This window comes from Cynocephalus volans, chromosome 8, assembly GCF_027409185.1.
Source record: "Cynocephalus volans isolate mCynVol1 chromosome 8, mCynVol1.pri, whole genome shotgun sequence".
Taxonomy (NCBI): Eukaryota; Metazoa; Chordata; class Mammalia; order Dermoptera; family Cynocephalidae; genus Cynocephalus; species Cynocephalus volans.
In genome coordinates this window covers 4,584,561-4,603,923 of record NC_084467.1, presented here as the reverse complement: position 1 = coordinate 4,603,923, position 19,363 = coordinate 4,584,561, and the positions used below count along the sequence as shown (strand labels likewise).

Genomic DNA, 19,363 nt, shown 5'->3' with positions numbered 1-19,363 from the left:
AGCTGCAGGCACCCATTATGCAGTTAGCTTTAGCCCAGTCCTATCTGCAGAAAGGGGAATGAGGCTGGTTTGTTCCCCCATTTGTTGTCCTGGCTGTATCTTTGGCTTCCAAGAAGAGTTGGGGTCGCCATGGGTCACCTGGGTATTCCCAGAATCAGGGCTGGTTGAGAGCCAGGGAGGAAGCACCCCTGGTGTCTGTATGTGGGTGTGGCGGTGTGGGCAAAGGGCTGGGTCCTGCTGGCCGGGCTGAGTCCTCCTGCCTTGGGCCTGGCAGTGAGGCCCAGGTGCCCTTGCCATGCTGCTCCCGTCTCTGAGCACTGCTTCTCTATGCTTGGGTTTCCCCCATGTCAGAAATGCTCAAGGCCTTTCCTTACATGCTCTCCTTGGTTCCTCTTCCATCCTCTGTGGGATCCTCATGTCACAGGTGAGGACGCTAAGGTTCAACTTGCCTGCAGTGACTTTCCCAAGTACCAGGCTAGCAAGGGGCACAGCCTCCCCAGGGAGCCCAGGACCCACCGGCGGGCCACACGGGTATCTGCTGTGGGTCCTGTGGTCATCCCTGGCTGGTTTGTGGGGTCCACCCCTGGGCATCTGAGAGGTCCAGGGTATTGCCCTCCATTGGGTGCACGACCTCTGTCCGTGGTGCTGAAGTTCATGTTGGCTTCTCTCCCATCTTTACCTTTGCTGGCATGAGGGCTGCAGCACAGCATGTCTCTCAGGTCCCTTGGAGGGAGGTCTCTCAAGGCTGGCTGAACTCTGACACCCCCGAAGAAAATGGAGGCCCTTCTTTGACCCCCACCTCCCAGAAAGACTGAGAAAGAGCCTGAGAGCTGTGGCCCCAGGGCCCAGCATCACCACCAGCCCTGGGAGCAGGATCCTGCCCCCAGCAGCTACAGGCAGCATCCAGGGTTGGAAGCAGCCCATGGGGCCGGGCATGGTCGAGTCAGTACTCCGGGAAACGCCAGGGTTCTGGAAAAGCACAGAGGCTCTGCTGCCTGCCAACTGCCAGTGCCACTGCCTCTGTGGCTTAATGGGTGTAAGAGGTTTGTGAGCAGGGAGCCTGGCGGCGGAGAGTGAGCTGAGCTTTCTGGAGAGCCGGGAAGTGCGGGAACATGTGGGCAGGGTCCTTTCCCAGCTGGATCTCAGGGGCAGCCCCCAGCAGCAGCTGTCCGCCCTCCACCTAACTGATGGGATGTGCCTGTTTGGAGCCTGTCTCCTGGGAAAAGGCAGGTCATTGCCTCCACAGTGAGGCCCGAAAGGGCAGAGGTCGGGCTGGGGGGGCCTCGTTCTCCTCCCTGCTCCCACCCTCTCCTTTCTTCTCCCTCTTTCTCTCTTCCTCTCCCTTCTCTCCTCCCTCCCTGCATCTCCCTGTTGCTGTTTTCTGAGCTCATTTTTCATCTCTCCAGTTCTCATTCGTCTCTTCCCATGCCTCTCTTTGCTCACCTGGAAAACAGTTCATAGCCGTCATGAGGAGTACAAGCCCCACACTGGTAATCATAGCCACAGTGCCCAGTCTCTCCTGGCAGAACCAGGCTGGGAGGGGGCTGGGAAGGGCTCTGCCAGGCCACTTGCATTGCTAGAGGCCAAGAGTAAAGCGCTTTCTCTGAAGGGCAGTACGTTTCTGGTGGTGATGCTCTGGCTGTAAACGCCCTTATCTCCATATAAATGGGCCATTTTCTGCCTGTACAGACAGGAAACTAAATCAAGGAAGCCAAGCTTAAGAGCTGCCTGAATTACCTTGTCTCATATTGAGAGGAGGTGGCCAGGGTGTGGGTGTGGGGGGTGGGGAAGGTGGGCTTGTGCCACTGCAGCTTCTGGAGAGTCCGCGGGCAGCTGGAACTGGGACTACAGTGTGGTCTACATTGGTTACGGGTTCCACTTGATGAGCGCCATTCCTGGGATGCGCACACATGCAGGGTGTCCGTGCTGGAGCCCCGGTGGGCGTGAGTCATTGTGTCTTCTGCTTGGGGCTTTTCCTGGGCACTTTGTGTATTGACTCTGCATCACATTTGTCCTCTACCGTGAGCTCCTGGGTCCAAGCACCATCCTGCAAGACTAGTTAAAACCCCGAAGTCTGTAGAATTCTGACTACGATTGAAGCAGTGCCTGTGCTCGCTCCAAGGGCCATGCGAGCGGGCTGCACGCGGTGCCCTGGTGGGGAAGTCCGCCTTCGCAAGAGGCCTTCCCTGCACCCTCCACCACTCCTACTGCCCTGTCACTGGGGACAAGATCCTTGACTGGGACTGGCTCTGGGTGGCTCCTTGGGCTGTGAGCAGGGGGACATTGATGAGGAATGGGAGTGACCGATCCGCGTTGTGGGCCAAGAGGTTGTCCGCTCTCGGGGCTTTATCCCCCATTGCCCTCACTGCCTCCCTTTCTTTTTCAGGGGAGCAATGATGAGCTGTCGGAAAACGAAGAGGATCTGGAAGAGAAGTCGGAGAGTGAAGGGAGCGACTACTCCCCTAATAAAAAGAAGAAGAAAAAACTCAAGGACAAGAAGGAGAAAAAAGCCAAGCGCAAAAAGAAGGATGAGGAGGAAGAGGAGAACGAGGACGGATGCTTAAAGGTACCGGGACGGAGCTGCGCCCATGCTGGGGGGTCGAGCCTCGCCCGAGTCACGGGGCCAGGGCGTCCTTTCCCATGCGGCGGGCAGGTGGGGCCGCATATGTGTACCCATGCACGTGGATGTCAAGCAAGATCTATGAGAACTACTGTAGCCAGAAGTCTCGGAGACATATTTGAAATAACGATGGACGAAGTTTAGGAGCTCGTGTCGCGCAGCGTCCTGCTGACAGATTGCCGCCCCTGGCAACAGTTCGCCCGCAGGAGTGTGCAGCTATTTCTAGGGAGGGTGATAGATAGTGGGAGCTAAAGTTTAGTGTCAGGAACCTCTTGCTTGGAGCGATTTGGGAAAATAAAACAACAAATGGAATCTTTGCCACAGAGGTGGCTGGACAGCTCCTCCGCTGACGGTGGAAAGAGGGCTTTGTGACTCAGTGTGTGTTCTGAGGTTCTGCCTGGGGGGCACTCCGAGGTGCCTGCTGCACGTGGAGCAGAGAAGCTGTGGAGATGGGCCTGCAGCTCCCCCTGGGGACACACGTCTTTCCCATGGATGCGGGAAATGACGTGAACTGAGCCAAGGCTGTAGGGTCATCCTAAGGCCCCTCTAGTCTCAGAGGCTGTACCATGGGGGTCCTGGGGGGTGGGGAAGGGGCCCAGGGTGAGGCCAGAGGGCGGGTTGTGGGCCTCAACTCTCAGACAGCGGGCAGGTGACAGGAGGCAGCTGGGGACAGTTGGCTGCCTTTGTTCTTTCATAAGGCACCAAGGCTCAGTTTGGGCTAGCCGTGGGTTTTAAGATAAACGCTCCGTAAATATTAGTACAGTTGCTGTTGGGTGAGGCAGGAATCCTGAACATGAATGACTAAAGTTAGGTAGCTCAGAAGAGCCATTCTTACAGGCGGTGTCATGACACTCGGGGATGTTATGAGTCATCTGTGACTGATAATAGCTGAGGGGCTGATGGTTTTGAAAGATGAGTTTAAGGAGCAATTCAGGGCTGTCCTGTAACAATATCATCCATCGCTCACGTGCTCTGCTCTGTGCTCCTGAGTTGGGGCCATGGAGCCCATGTGCCTTCAGGAATGGCTCTGTGTGTCCATGGGGGCGGGTTGGCCACCACGGGGGTGCCACATGGGAACATCTCTGGACTGTCACAGACAGGAGTTGAGAGCCAGGTTCCTGGGCCCTCCTGCTGGGCTGGTCAGGCAGGCTTGTTTCTCAGCTTAGGGGGGCTTCAGGGGCCAAGGGAGACCGTGTACTACCTGGGCGGCTTTCTGTTGTGGGTGTAGAAAGCCCAGCTCCAAGGGGCTTAGGCAGTAAAGGGGTTTGTGGGATCAAGTCCCTAAGAATTGTGTGTCAAGGGGGCCTCTGGGTTGTGGGGCACAGTGGTGTCATCGGGGCCTCTAGGTTGTGGGGCACAGTGGTGTCATCCGGGGCCTCTGGGTTGTGGGGCACAGTGGTGTCATGGGGGGTCTCTGGGTTGTGGGGCCCAGTGGTGTCATCGGGGGCCTCTGGGTTGTGGGGCCCAGTGGTGTCATCGGGGGCCTCTGGGTTGTGGGGCCCAGTGGTGTCATCGGGGGCCTCTGGGTTGTGGGGCACCGTGGTGTCATCAGGGGTTGCTTCTTTGCATCTCTCGCTCCGCCTCTGTGGCGTCAGCTCCAGACTCAGGCCAGGCGCTCTTGTGGCTGAACGAGTGCATCAGTGGCAGCAGCTTGGGGTGCTCAGGGGTCCGAGCAGCAGACCCAGCGCTTCCCCTGACTGGACTGGCCTAAGTCACAGGACCACCCTGACGGGACTTTGGCCTAGGAGTGGTGTGTGCTGATTAGCTTAATGGATCAGTGGGTGGGGCCGGGGCCCGCTCAGGGCTGCCTGACAGAATTGCGGTGTGGGGGGAAAGAGGAAGGTGGGTGGGTTGGGTATCAGCAGCTGCGGACACATATTGACACACCCTGTACCCAGCACCTATGCTAACTCATTCTCTAATGGGAGGCAGATACTGCTGCTATTATCCCCATTTTAGAGATGGGGAAACTGAGGCAGAGAGGTTGGGTAACTTGTCTACTTCTCACCACTGGTATGTGGCAGAACCAGCCCAAGCCCATAGCCAGCACCTCCTGGTCTGATCCCAGCCATCCTGGGGCTGTTCGGTCATCTGGTCATCTGACTCCTGGGCTGGCTCTCTTGAGAGCTCGCTGGGTGCCCCTGGGATGTCACACACCTGCTGGGTCTCAGTGCTCCATTTGGAAAGTGAAGCAGTAGTCTAGGGACCCTCTCAGGGCTCTGCCCCCATCTGGGCCATTGTGCCATGCTCCTGCCCGGGCCAGGGGCACCTTCCTGTCCCCAGGACCCAGCAGTGGTCTGTCCTTTCATAGAGGCCATGCATGACTGTGCCTGGGGCATCCTGGGGAGGCCTCATTTCTCTACAACATGTCTAGGCAGCCCCTAAGCTCTGCTTCCTCCCCGGAGACACTTCCCTTCTAAAACCATCTTCAGGACATTTTATAGTCTCTCTGCCCAAATTCCCAAATTCCCAGAAGGCATTTCTCAGAGCGTGAGTCCCCTTATTCTGCCCTCTCAAGAGGGAGCGCTGGGCCTAGGGTCCGGCCTCATTTCCCACAACTGGCTGGTTTCCGTTTCTGGAAGTTCTGGGCACACACATGACTTCCCCCCCACCCCCCCACCCTCACCACGAGCTGGCATCTGAGCTGTTCCCACTGAGCAGAGCTGCCAGGGCTGGGACGCCCTAGGATGTTTTCAGAGGTGGGTGGGAACTGCTCTTGGGAAATTGCAGACATCACCTCTCCCCTCCCTTCTATTCTGAGGCCTCCTGGGCAGGACCCCCCGGGGATGGGGATGCAGATCAGAAGGGTCCTCACCTCTGAGTCCACCTCTGGCCTGTGTCTTTGTAGGAACCCAAGTCTTCGGGGCAGCTCATGGCTGAGTGGGGCCTGGACGACGTGGACTACCTGTTCTCAGAGGAGGACTACCACACGCTGACCAACTATAAGGCCTTCAGTCAATTCCTCAGGTGGGCTGGGAGCCAGGCCACTCTCCAGGCCTGCATGGCCCCTGGGTAGCACCACGTCAGGGGAGGGAGACAGAGCCCGGGCTCCTGGGGTGGACTGGGGGCTGTCAGGCCGACTCACTGACTTGGGCAGAGCTGGTGGGAGGGGGCAGGACCCCTTCATTTTAACAGACGTTGGGCCCTCCCTTGCTGGGCCTGTCCCCGAGCCCTGTGTCTCTTCCCCTTGGGAGGGGTCTCAGTCTTTCCCGGGGCCTTTAGCCACCATGGCCTGTCTCAGCTTGGTGGGGTGGGGCAGGAGACCCCAAGGCCTGCTGTAGGCCTCTCTTGGACCTTTCGGATCTTGCAGGGTCTGGAAACCCGATTAGAAAGTTGCCAACTGTGTGAACAGGGAATCAGGAGCGTTTTGGGGGTGGACGGTTGTCCCAGCTTTGACCTCCCCCTACCCCCCTTTTCTGCCTCATTTCTCTAACCAGGAACAGGGAGCTGGGCCCACAGATTGCAGGGGTGGGAGGAGAAGGGTTGTCCCTGGGGGCCGGTGGGCACCCGTCCCCTTCGTAGCCCTGTCCCCACCCTCCTGCCTCTCCCTGCACAGGCCACTCATTGCCAAGAAGAACCCGAAGATTCCCATGTCCAAAATGATGACCGTCCTGGGTGCCAAGTGGCGGGAGTTCAGCGCCAACAACCCTTTCAAGGGTAGCTCGGCGGCGGCGGCTGCAGCGGCGGTGGCTGCGGCCGTAGAGACGGTCACCATTGCCCCTGCGCTGGCTGTCAGCCCCCAGCAGGCGCCCCAGCCCGCACCCATCCGCAAGGCCAAGACCAAGGAGGGCAAGGGTGAGGTCCCCGCCACTCCCTGACACTAGACATCATAGGAGGAGCCACGGGGCAGATCTGGGCAGGGAGGGACAGACCCAGGAAGCCAGGGGCAGCTGGCTGGTGCCTCGTGTGACCTTGGATGCCCTTTCTCAGCAGTGATGCGGCACCATCCTTCTGCCCAGCCTACCTCTGGGGCTTGGGGAGAGGCAGAGGAGCTGATGTGGGTGGAGATTTGGGTGAGCGGGCACCGAGGGATGGAGGGATGGAGACTCGGAGGCGGCAAGGGGAGGCCTCAGTGTGGAGCCTCCAACCCCGGGCTTCTGGGAGTTGGCTGGCTCTTGAGTTTGGGGCTGCACTCTTCCAGGGGAGGAGGAGACCCCAGATCAGCCCGTTGACCCCCCTGGTCTGGGCACCCACTGTACGCAGGGCCCTTCTCCAAGCCCCTGGGGTAGCTTGGAGGATCAAGTCCCTGCCCCTCCTGCTTTAGGATCCAGGAAACACGCGGGCGTTTGGAGCAGGGAGTGGGTGTGGTCAGGGCTGGCAGGCCCTCTGTGACTGGAAGGCCCTGGGGAAGGTGCTCCCCAGATGCAGGTTTCTGGCCTCTTGGGGTTGGGGACATTGATCTCCCCAGAGCTGTCAGTGGTGGGATCGCTATCAGCTAAGCCTTCCTGGGTGCCCTGATTTTTTTTTTTTTTGCAGCTGGCTGGTAAGGGGATTTGAATTGGTAACCTTGGTGTTATGATTTGCATTTTGATGGGTGGCCGAATGGGCTCTAGGGACCCCTTGTTTCAGCCCCAAGGAGCTTTGGTTTCTAGGACGATGCTGGGGTGTCATCTTTCAGGAAGGGGGCCTGGAGGGCTGAGTGTCGTGGGTCAGAGTCTGCTCCCGGTCCTGCTTCATCCTGGTCACCAGGATCTCAGGAGGGGCTCCTGGCCTGTCCCCACCTGCCCAACGTCCCTTGCTTCCTCATTTTCTCTTGAGCTCCAGCTGCTGAGCTATCGATTCGCTGGGCTGTCTATGCAGAGCTTAAAAAATTGGAATAGATTTTCTGTGGCGCCACCGAGGGTGCAGCTGGACTCCCAGCTCCAAGTCCCTGCGTGTGGTGTGCCAGAGGAGGATCTGGGGCGAGGCCACCTCTGCAGGGTGTGAACCCCTGCCTCCAGGCCCCCAGCATCCCCGCTCAGCCTGGCAGTAGATGGCTGCTGGGGGTGGGGCCGTCATTACTTCCTAGACAGCTAATTGCCTTGTGGCCAGCTCCATAAAAACAACCTCAACCCTGCTGGGCTTACCCAGGGGTGACTGGCAGAGTTTGGGGTGGCTTTGGGTGGTGCCAGCATTGTCTGGGCCTGGGGAGGCTGGCAGCTGGGGGAAAGACTTCTGGCTCCAGGACGCCCCTCTAGGGACCTAGGCATGGACCATAGGTGGCCAGGTGTGCCTTCAGTGGCCCTGCTGGCTTTGGGGGCTGGTGGTTCCATTGGGGGCAGCTCCTTTCTGGGGGTGGGGTGGGAACAGTATAGGGGCCAGTCCCACGATGGCCAGTGTTTCTGCCCTTCATGGGACAGGAACAGCATAGTGGCCAGAGCAGACAGTCTCGGGTCAGGGTTATTCTCTGGCTTTTCCCCTTACTCACTGCGTGACTTTAAGCAATGACTTCACCTCTCTGAGCCTCAGCCACCTCGCATGAAAAGCGGCGATGGTAGAAATGACCCTTTCCTTGTCGGGTTACTGTGGGGGTTCTGTGAAATGATGGTGGCAAGTGAGCAATTGGTGGCAGGTGTTGGTTACCGTCATGGTGTTTTTCAGGGCCTGGAGTGAGGAAGAAGATCAAAGGCTCCAAAGATGGGAAGAAAAAGGGCAAGGGGAAAAAAGTGGCTGGGTTCAAGTTTCGTTTTGGGGGATCAGCAACAAGAGGAAGAAAGGCTCCTCGGTGAGCACGTGTGCACATGTGCGTGTGTGCACGTGTGTGAGCTCGTGTGTATGCATGCATGTGTGTGAGCTTGTATGCGTGTGCCTCTGTGTGCTGTTCCCCATACCTTGCCCCAGCCCTGCAGCGGGGCAAAGATGGAGGATACTTCTCTGCCCCTTGGCAGGGGCGAGTGCCAGGTCTTGAGTTTAGCAGCTCTGGAGGGGAGCATGGAGCAGAAGGTGTGGCCCCACCCCAGAGCTGGCAGTCCAACTGAGCTCAGCAGATATTTCTTGAGCACCTCCTATGTGCCGGGCCCTCTGGGCCCTGCTCCTGAGGCACTCATAAACTGGCAGGCAGGCGGGACAGGCCAGATCTGGCACACAGGCTGTGCAGCGGGTTCAGTTAAGGAGAGATCTGGAAAGACTCCTTGGGGGAGGTGTCCTTAGGGCTGTCCCTTGAAGGATGTGTAGGATTTTGGCAGGATGGAGAGCAGGGCTTGGGGAGGGGGGTGGGACATCAGGCTGGGCTGTGGCATGAGGTTTCCAGCTGGGTGGGTGGCTGAGATGAGACACGAGACCACTGTCTCCCCAGTGCCTCCTCTCTGCTCTGTCCCACCCCACACTGCCCAGGCCAACGAAGCCCTCCCTGGGCTCACAGTTCCCTCCCTTCCCTGCAGAGTGAGGAGGATGAGCGGGAGGAATCGGACTTCGATAGTGCCAGCATCCACAGCTCCTCTGTGCGCTCCGAGTGCTCCACCGCCCTGGGCAAGAAGAGCAAAAGGAGGCGCAAGAAGAAGAGGAGTAGGACTTCTTGTTGGGGGGGGCTGGGGCCTTGTGGGTGGAGTAGTCGGGGAAGGGCATGCTCATGTTGGGCCTCTCCTGGCCTGGTCCAGGCAGTTCCCCTGTCCTTCCTGAACCGCCCTGGTCTCTACCATCAGGAGAGAGGTGTCCTGTCCCAGTGAGGAAAAAATAAGGAACTTATGGTGTGAGCCACCCCAGGGCATTTACACTAGTAGGGTGGGGACTGGAGAAGGAAGTGCTTTTTTTTAAAAGATGACCGGTAAGGGGATCTTAACCCTTGACTTGGTGTTGTCAGCACCACGCTCTCCAAGTGAGCTAACCAGACATCCCTATATAGGGATCCGAACCCGTGGCCTTGGTGTTATCAGCACCACACTCTCCCAAGTGAGCCACAGGCCAGCCCTAGGAAGTGCTTTTTGACCTCATCCACCATCCACCCATTCAGTCACACACTCTTCTACCCACCCACCCAACACCCATCTCTCCCCTCACCCCCATTTCCATTCCTCTCTCTCTTTTCCAACCTTCCCTCTTTTTATTCATCCATCCATTCTACATACATCTTTCTATGCATCCATCCACACTGCTACTCTTCCTTCTTTCCTTTTATCCATCTTCTACCCTCTCTTCACCCTTTACTACCCCAACCATTCCCCCATACTTGTTCAACCCATTGACCCACCCATCCATCCACCCATCTTTTCATCCATCCATCCATTCACCCACCCACCCATCCATCTATCTATCCATCCATCCAGGCACCATCTGTTTGTCCAGCCATCTGCCCATTCATTTATCGATCCAGTCACTCATCCACCCGTCCATCCATTCATCCATCCATCCACCCACCCTCCCACTCACCTACCCATCCATCCATCCATCCACCCACCCACCTACCCATCATCCATCCACCTAGCCACCCACCTACCCATCCATCCATCATCTATTAAGCACCTACTGTGTGCCTGTCTGGCCTGGGGTGGTGGAGATGGTTGAGCGCTGAGAGTGGGGATGAAGTCCTCCATGACCACCTGCCACCCACACCCCCAGTTGACGATGGTGATGGCTACGAGACCGACCACCAGGACTACTGTGAGGTGTGCCAGCAGGGTGGGGAGATCATCCTGTGCGACACCTGTCCGCGGGCTTACCACCTCGTCTGCCTCGACCCAGAGCTGGAGAAGGCTCCCGAGGGCAAGTGGAGCTGCCCGCACTGTGTAAGCCTTGGCTGGGTCCGGGGCTGGGGGTCAGGGTGGGGCCCGCGCCTGGCGCCCTGGACCCCTGCGGTGGTCATCTGGGGGCAGAATGTTCGGGAATTGCCTGTGAGTTGGGGTCCCCGTGGGTGAAGCGTGGGTTTGGGGGGTACGCAGCCCAGAGTGCCTCCCCCTGGACACTCCTCGGCCCCAGGAGAAGGAGGGCATCCAATGGGAGCCAAAGGATGACGACGAGGACGAGGAGGAGGGCGGATGCGAGGAGGAGGAGGACGACCACATGGAGTTCTGCCGCGTGTGCAAGGACGGGGGCGAGCTGCTCTGCTGCGACGCCTGCCCCTCCTCCTACCACCTGCACTGCCTCAACCCGCCGCTGCCCGAGATCCCAAACGGTGAATGGCTCTGCCCGCGCTGTACTGTGAGTGCTCCGCCCTTACCGCGCCGAACGCCCCGCCCCCGCCCTCCGGGCAGACCACGCCCCGTCGCTCAGGCCCCGCCCTCCGCGGCCCCGCCCCCGCCCCTCCGCGCAGACCTCGCCCTCTGAGGCCACTCCCCCATGCTCCGCCCCACCCGGATCCCGCCTTCCGAGGCACCGCCCCCCGCCCTCCGGGCTGGCCCCGCCCAGCCGCGCAGGCCCCGCCCTCTGAGGCCCCGCCCCCAGCCCCTCCGCGCAGACCCCTCCCTCTGGGGCCCCGTCCCCCGCGCCTCTGCGCAGAGCCCGCCCCAGCGCAGATCCCGTCCTCTGAGGTCCCGACCCGCCCACGACGCCCCGCCCATGCCCCTCGGCCCCGCCCCACTCCCCGGCCTGCTCCGCTTCTAAATCCCTTGAAGACTCGGTTTTAAGGCCAAGTTTCGCACCGGAAACAAGAGCCATGAGGAAAAGAGAGACAGGAGGTGGTGTCCATGCCACCACAGCCGCCATTCAGTGAGCGTTTGCTCTGCACCAAGTGCTACCGTGCTCCCCACTCCTGTAACCTTACAGGAGCGTTTTCTTGTTCCCGTTTTGAGATATTTCCCAAATTTAAGCTTAGGAAGGTAAAGTGTCTTGCCTAAGGCTACACAATGGCAGAACTGTCCCCTCAGACCCAGATCTCTAGAGCTACCCTGGACCCGGCTCCTGTCCCAAAGTTGGGGGTAACAAGAGGGTAGGAGGCCCCTGGGGCCCCAGTCTCAGTTTCTGCAGGGAGAGGGGAGTGCTCCCCTCGCCCCCATTCCTTGCCCCCGGGTCTGGTAGGCATTTAAAGTCCCCATGCTCTGAGTGGTCTGTCTGGCCCACCCCAGCACTGGATCCCCCACCTGGGCTGTGTGGCAGCTAGCCCCCGTCATCCCGCGTGCATCTGGGCTTGTGTTGTGTGTGTGCACGCATGTGCGTGCATGTTCCTGTCTGTGTAGGGTCTGGGGAGGCCCTTTTTGATGCGTGCAGCCTTCTGTGCTTTTCTGGGATGGATGGGAGGCCCTGGGGATGGGAGGAAAGGCAGGAATGGAGTTCCTCCTAGGTCCTTCCATGCTGATGGGGAAAGAAGTGGGGCAGAGTGGGGGCCGGGGCCTGGGAAGGGAGGTCCCCCCTCAATTCCCCCATTGCCAGTGGAGGAGATTCTTCTCCTGCCTTCCCATCTCCTCTTCCTCCTCTGCCTCTTGGCCTTTGTTCTCACTAAGGCCAAAGGAATGTTGGCTCTGGGGCTTTTTGGGGTACATCACACCTCCAGAATGCCTTTGTGTGTCATTTGACATCCATAGCTATACTGGGAGGTGCAGGAAGGGTGGACTCATTTTAGAGATGAGGAAACGGGCTCAGGAGGCTTATACAAGGTTGCATGGACAGTAGGTGGCAGAGCTCGGACCTGCCCTCCCCAACAGAGCTGTCTTCCTAAATCTGTCACCCCCTACCCCATCCAGAACTGTCTCTGTCGAGGGCCAAGATTGCTCTGACCCATCTCAGGGTAATGTGCTCAGTGCACAAATAGTGGTGTTTGGGCTGTGCATTTCTCACCATTGCCAGCCAGCAGCTCACTGGAACCCAGGTACCCATCTGGACCCCTTAAGTGTGTTTCTGGGCTGGCAGAGACCAGGTCTCACTGTTCCAGCCCAGGTGCACACTGCCTGGGTGCAGCCCTGCCCTGCGCGAGGGATGGTGGATGGGGCCACAGTGTCCACGAGTGCCAAGCTCATGCCCCAGGGGTGCTCACAGGGCAGAATATGATGTGACCTTTTCTCGGGGAGCTCTAAGCAGGCAATGAGGTGGTGGGAAGACCCACGGACAGTTGGGGGGAGTCTTGGGTTCTGCCTCTACTCTGCTGTCCCTCACTGAGTGGGCCTCTGTTTTCCCCTCTGTTATATGTGTATGGTAGTCTCATCTCACCCTGGCTCAGGTTTTCCAGGTGCTCTTAAAGATCACTATCAAGTGCAAAGGGCTCAGATGGACTCACAGGCCCCTATTGCCTCTCTCTTCTGTGGCCAGCATGTGCAGGCTCCTGAGCACAGGAGGGGGATGTTGTACAGGCACTGTTCTGACTTGGGGACAGTGGAGCCGGTTGGAGGGAGCCTGTGTGACAGTCTGCCCTCATGGGAGCCTCAGGGTGGGGCCCGGCAGCTAAGCCCTGAACTTGGGGACCCTCCTCTGTCCACAGTGTCCCCCACTGAAAGGCAAGGTCCAGCGGATCCTACACTGGAGGTGGACGGAGCCCCCGGCCCCCTTCATGGTGGGCCTGCCGGGACCTGACATGGAGCCTGGCATCCCCCCACCCAAGTCCCTGGAGGGCATCCCGGAGAGAGAGTTCTTTGTCAAGTGGGCTGGGCTCTCCTACTGGCACTGCTCCTGGGTAAAGGAGCTCCAGGTGAGGCAGCCGGGCACGTGTGAGCCTCTGGGCCCTCCAAGGTTGGCGGGAAGGGGCTGGAACGTGCTGTCCAGCTGCCTGAGTGAGGGGCGTCGTTGGGTGCTGGGAAGGGGAAGCCGAGGGTGAGGACTGTCCTGCCTGGGACATGGGGGCCGCGGCCTATCTCCCGCCGGTAACTTCTGCTCCCGGCACCCAGCTGGAGCTGTACCACACGGTGATGTACCGCAACTACCAAAGGAAGAACGACATGGACGAGCCGCCACCCTTTGACTATGGCTCTGGCGATGAGGACGGCAAGAGCGAGAAGAGAAAGAACAAGGACCCTCTGTACGCCAAGATGGAGGAACGTTTCTACCGCTACGGCATCAAGCCCGAGTGGATGATGGTGCACCGCATCCTCAACCATAGGTGCGGGCCGGCTGTGAGGCCCTTCCTTTGTGACTGCCGTTCAGAACCACGTGTGGGTGCGGCGGGGACAGGAGGAGGCGGCCAGGGCTCCCACCATTGGCCAGTTGACTGGTGGCGGGAGGGGTTGTCACGAGCTCGCGGGCACACTCGTGCACGCACGCTCACACTCGTGCTGGCAGAACAGCCCCACGGTCATATACGTAAAGTGCAGACTTGCAGAACGGCCTGTGAAACTTGCACAAAGCAGGACCATCAGTGGGTGGGGACCCTGTCACTCCTGGGCTCCTGCTGAGTGAGGGTTGACACCTACAGGAGGTCTCTGAGGACTAGGGTAGGTCTGAGGTGCAGGGGCGTGTGCACGTTTCCCCCACGCTGTAACAGCAGCTGACACTACTGAGCGCTAACTACGGCAAGAGGTGGGCGTTTTAGTTTTGCTTCTGTTTTACAGGTGCGAGAATAGGCACAGCAAGGTTAAGTCACTTGCCCAAAGTCACACAGCAAAGAGGAGGTAGAGCTGGAATTTGAACCCAGTGCTTTCTGATGTCCGGACCCACCTTCTTAGCCACTATTTCTACCCTTAGTGCCCCAGCAACAGCTTTTTGTTGAGCCATTGGGAAAATCCCCAGGTCCCTTAGTCATCAGAGGCTACAGAGGAGTCTGGCTTTGATTTGTGGACACTGGGAGCTCTTGCTGACTCTCGAGCTCAGGTGCTTGAGAACTGACAGCTGCTGACAGGTGGGCCTTGGGGTGGCCTGGGTGCCTGTCGTGACGGCTGGATCTTTGCACCTTTCATCCTGGTCTCGACTTCACTGGCTCCGCCTTCGACGGGTGTTCGGATCCGGCAGCCTTTCCTACTCTTCCGCAGGTGTCCTGTTGGGCAGTCGTTGGGCAGAGCAGGGGTTACAAACCTGAGCCAGATGCTCAGATTCCAACCCCGGCTCCCTGTTTTCTGGGCTTTGTGGCCCTAGGCTCCCTGGGCCTCTGTTTTTCTCATATAAAATGGGCTTGCCAAAGGCTTGCTACAGGTGGCCCTCAGTGAGGATGGGGGGCTATGGAATTTGAAAAAGGTGCCCCTTTTGACTATGAATTGTCCCCTCTTCCATCCCCAGACCTCAGCAAGAGTGGCCCTTACAGAGGGTCAGTTCCTGTGGGAACCTGAGCTTCCATCAAACTGACCCACGGTCTTTCTGTTTATTCAGTGCATACTGAAAACATAAGTGTCAGTTTTTCTCTCTGCCTCCAAAGTGGGACACATGAGTCTCCCCCAGATTTATTCCCCGACAGCTGGTTAGTAACCAATTATTTATTGAAAAAAATCCCATCAGTTTCCATGGTGACTGGGGATTGGTCTTAATGGTCTCCAGGCTAGTTGCAGCCACTGCTCACATGATCTGTTCGCCTCGCCACTGCCATTTAGAGGAGCCGTGGGTCCCCCCGGCCCTGTAGCACTCCCCTGACCTGGCTGCCCAGTCAACTCAGGCTGGGCAGAAGGCCCTGAGGCTACAGTAGCCAGAGCTAAGCCATGTGCTGCTGGGCGTGGTCAGCGGGTCCCTGTGTCCCTGGGGGTCTTTGGAAGAGGCTGTCCTACCTACAGGAATTGCATCTACTTTGCAGAGATGGGCCTCTTTGGATTTTTTAAGTTAAAAAACAAAGTCCGTGGGCAGGGGAGAGAACTTTCCAACTTAGAAATTCAGAATTCCAGTGTCCAGACCCCATGACAGGATGGGATTCATCCCTGCAACAGAGGCCAGAAAGGACGCTGAGCACTGGCTCTTGGCTCCTCTGTTGGCACAGCCTCTCAATGTCCCTCTGCCACTCTACCACTTAGCAAGCACCCTCACCTGCTCTCGCTGGCTTTGTGACCTCAGGCAAGCTGCAGCGTGTCTCTGGAGCTGCTGCCCTGGTGTCCTCTTCCTGGCTGGGCCCAGGACCCAGGGGGGTTGTAGGTGTGAGTGGCTTTGCATCCTGTGAGGTGCCCTTCGTCAGACCCATGCTGTGGCCACCATCCCAAGTGACCCGCCCCTCCCCCCGCTATCTGTTCACTGCGTTGCAGCTTCGACAAAAAGGGGGACGTGCACTACCTGATCAAGTGGAAAGACCTGCCCTACGACCAGTGCACCTGGGAGATCGATGACATCGACATTCCCTACTACGACAACCTGAAGCAGGCCTACTGGGGCCACAGGTGGGCTTCAGAGCTCAGGCTGCCAGGCATGGGCCATGGGGCCTCCTCCTGGCCTGAGCTTTGCTCACAGATGCCCTTTCCCAGGGAAATGATGCTGGGAGAAGATGCCAGGCTGCCCAAGAGGCTGGTCAAGAAGGGCAAGAAGCTGAAGGACGATAAACAGGAGAAGCCGCCCGACACGCCCCTCGTGGATGTGAGTGGGAGGGCAGGGGAGCAAGGGGTGGGGTTGCCAGGGCTGCCCGCCCGGGCTGGCCGTGGGGGAGGGCACCTTTTCAGGAGGACTCTTCCTTGGGCACATGGGGTCACACTGGTGCAGCAGGGGTGGTGGGAAGGGCCCGCTCACGCACACGGCTGCCGTTGCAAGTACATGCCCTGCCTCCCTGGGACAGACCCAGGGCTGTTCATTTAGCAAAGCTCTCTGGGGGGTCTGCCAGCCGCTGGCCCTGGCTGGCACTGGGGGTACAAGAGTTACTGAGCCCTGGGACCCTGCTTCAAGAAGTGTACCATCTTCCAGGGGTCCACACAGAATATGGGGGGCCTGGCCTGGGACTGTCAGATGCCTGTCAGATACCAAAGAAAGATGAATGGGTCTAGTTCATTGAGAGGACTTCATGGGGGAGGTGGCCTTGAGCTGCAGGATCAAGGCAAAGCACAACATTCCAGATCAAGAGGAGGCAGCTGGTTATGGCAGGCCTTGAGAGTACCCCAGACGTGCATTCATTTTGTTGTTCATCCAACAAATAGCGAGTGCCCACCATGTCCCAGGCACTTTCTGGGGTTTGGAAGAATCAGTGAACAGGATCAATGTGGGGATGACAACCTGGGCTCAAAGTCAGAGAATCCAACAGTTGGGAAATTCCCCCTCTAGGAGAAATAGAGGGCTGCTATGGGAGGGTATTGTGGAAAGCCCTCCCTGACTCCCTCCTAAGCCAGGCTGGGAGTCAGGGAGGGCTTCCTGGAGGAAGAGACATTCCAGCCGAGACCTGAATCACCAGAGTTAGGAAGGCAGAGAGGAAGGGCAAGAGTATTCCAGGCAGAAGGAATTGTGTGTGCAGAGGCCTGGATGGTGGGCTCTGGTGGCCCAGGATTTGGGGTGGGTCTGAACCTTTACCTACCCCGCAGCCCACGGTCAAGTTTGACAAGCAGCCATGGTACATTGACTCCACGGGTGGCACGCTGCACCCGTACCAGCTGGAGGGCCTCAACTGGCTGCGCTTCTCCTGGGCCCAAGGCACCGACACCATCCTGGCTGATGAGATGGGCCTGGGCAAGACGGTGCAGACCATCGTTTTCCTGTACTCCCTGTACAAGGAGGTGTGCGGGCCGGGGTGCGACTGGGCAAGGGTGGCAGGTGCTGGCTGTGGGCAGTGGCGTCACCGCATCACTCTCTCTCCAGGGCCACTCCAAGGGGCCCTACCTGGTCAGCGCACCCCTGTCCACCATCATCAACTGGGAACGCGAGTTCGAGATGTGGGCTCCTGACTTCTACGTGGTCACCTACACGGGGGACAAGGAGAGCCGGTCTGTGATCCGCGAGAATGAGTTTTCCTTTGAGGACAATGCCATTCGAAGTGGGAAGAAGGTGTTCCGCATGAAGGTGAGGGCCCCTTGTCTCCAGGGAGGACCCTGGAGAGGCGTCTGGAGCCCTGTAGTCCTTTGGGGTCCCTCCACCCGGCCTCCCATGGAGGTGAGGCCAGTGGGCTCCTGCAGCAGAGTTACCAGCTGCATTGGTTTCCTGTGGCTGCTGTAACAAAATATCCCGACTGGGGGGCTTAAAACAACAGAAACTCTCTCCCAGTTCTGGAGGCCTGCAGTCAGAAACAGAGGTGCAGGCAGGGCCATGCTCCCTGGGAAGGTGCTGGGGAGGGTGCTTCCTGCTGCTTCTAGCTTCTGGTGCCTGCAGGTGTGCCCTGGCTTACAGCTGCGTCACTCCCATTTCTGCCTCTTATCACACAATGTTCTCCCTTGTGTCTGTCTCCCATCTTCTTATAAAGACGCCACTCGGATTGAAGGCCCACCCGAATCCAGAGTGACCTCATCTTAACTAATTACATTTTCAAAGACCCTATTTCCGAAAACAATTCCAGGTGGACATGAATTTTGGGGGGACACTCTTCAACCCAGTGCATCACCAGCTGTGTGACCTCTGGTGTCATGTGGCCTCTCTGTGCCTTGGAGTCTTCTCAGCAGAACGGAGGTAGCAGACCCACTTCACAGAGTTGTTGGGAGGTCAAATGAGTTAGGAAGCGCTGGGCAGGGCCTGGCCTCTCAGACTTCACTGTGCCCACCAATCCCCAGGGGTCTCGTTAAAGGGCAGGTTCACATCCAGCAGCTCTGGGGTGGGGCCTAAGATTCTGCATTTCTTTTTTTTTTTTTTTTTTTGGTGGCTGGCCAGTATGGGAATCAGAACCATTGACCTTGGTGTTACAAGGCTATGCTTTCACCAACCGAGCTAACCGGCTGGCCCAGATTCTATATTTCTAACAAAGTCCCAGTGGATGTGGATGGATGGTTCCGGTCCCCAGACGGCACTCTGTGCCCTTAGTAAACATTAGCGCTCATATCAGCTACAGGCGTGGAGGGTGACAGTGGTCACTGGGCATGGGCAGGGGAGCAGGGGGCTGAGGACCTGTCTCAGGGAGGTGGGACCTTGCATGAGTAGAGGCTCCAAGCCCCAGCGTACGCTCCACTGTCCCATGGGGCTTTTCTTACAAAACACAAATTCGACAACAAAGTGATTGTGAATTTCAGATCTGCGGCTGCAAGTGTCAAACCCCAAGTGCAGGGCCCCTTTCTCCGCTGGAATCCTGGGCCTGCCATTTGTGAGCCATGGGCACCTGGGAGAGTTCTCCAGCCTGAGGCCCCATGAGCCGTTCACGGGGATAGTGACCATGTAGCTCCTCAGGTTCTCTAGGACGAGGTGCTGGGCACAGGGCTTGCCCCAGGCTGCCTTTCCAAAAGCAGCAGATGCTACTGTTAGTAGCAGTAGTCATGGCAGGATTTATTTCTCGTTCTCCACGACACCGCCCTCTCTTATACTGTACTCTGGGCCTCAGCTGACCCCCTGGTCAGTGGCCAGGGTCTTCCTCTCCAGTCCCAGGCTGGCCAGGCTCTGGGGCTCCTGGGAGTCTTTCTGGGGTTCCTTCCACATCTCCTCCTTGACTCTTTCTCTTGAGACTCTCGCCGCTGTGCCCCGCTGCCTCATCCCAAATGCTCCCCTTTCCCTCCAGAAAGAAGTGCAGATCAAATTCCATGTCCTGCTCACCTCCTACGAGCTCATCACCATCGACCAGGCCATCCTGGGCTCCATTGAGTGGGCCTGCCTTGTGGTGGACGAGGCCCACCGGCTCAAAAACAACCAGTCGAAGGTAGGTGGTGCCGGCTGCAGGGTGGGGTGCCGGGCACCGGAGCCACCCTGTGCCCCTGACGAGCCCCCTCTCCCCCTCCCCCCGCAAGTTCTTTAGGGTCTTGAACAGCTACAAGATCGATTACAAGCTGCTGCTGACGGGGACCCCCCTCCAGAACAACCTGGAGGAGCTGTTCCATCTCCTCAACTTCCTGACTCCAGAGAGGTTCAAGTGAGTCTCCTGGGAGTGGCCGGGGAGGCAGGGCTGGGGGGCCG

The 19,363-nt window shown here is 58.4% G+C and overlaps 1 protein-coding gene across 1 annotated transcript in view; it reads left to right on the top strand.

Annotated features, from left to right (window-relative positions):
• The window catches only part of CHD5 (chromodomain helicase DNA binding protein 5), a 59,951-nt gene that overhangs the window by 14,765 nt on the left and 25,823 nt on the right, over positions 1 to 19,363 (top strand). Inside the window, 16 exon segments of the mRNA XM_063104388.1 lie at positions 2,387 to 2,566; positions 5,469 to 5,587; positions 6,177 to 6,415; positions 8,201 to 8,295; positions 8,298 to 8,324; positions 8,980 to 9,103; positions 10,154 to 10,320; positions 10,511 to 10,732; positions 12,942 to 13,148; positions 13,345 to 13,556; positions 15,610 to 15,741; positions 15,826 to 15,934; positions 16,864 to 17,055; positions 17,138 to 17,338; positions 18,972 to 19,109; positions 19,198 to 19,319. Coding sequence (XP_062960458.1) covers positions 2,387 to 2,566; positions 5,469 to 5,587; positions 6,177 to 6,415; positions 8,201 to 8,295; positions 8,298 to 8,324; positions 8,980 to 9,103; positions 10,154 to 10,320; positions 10,511 to 10,732; positions 12,942 to 13,148; positions 13,345 to 13,556; positions 15,610 to 15,741; positions 15,826 to 15,934; positions 16,864 to 17,055; positions 17,138 to 17,338; positions 18,972 to 19,109; positions 19,198 to 19,319 — 2,486 coding nt within the window.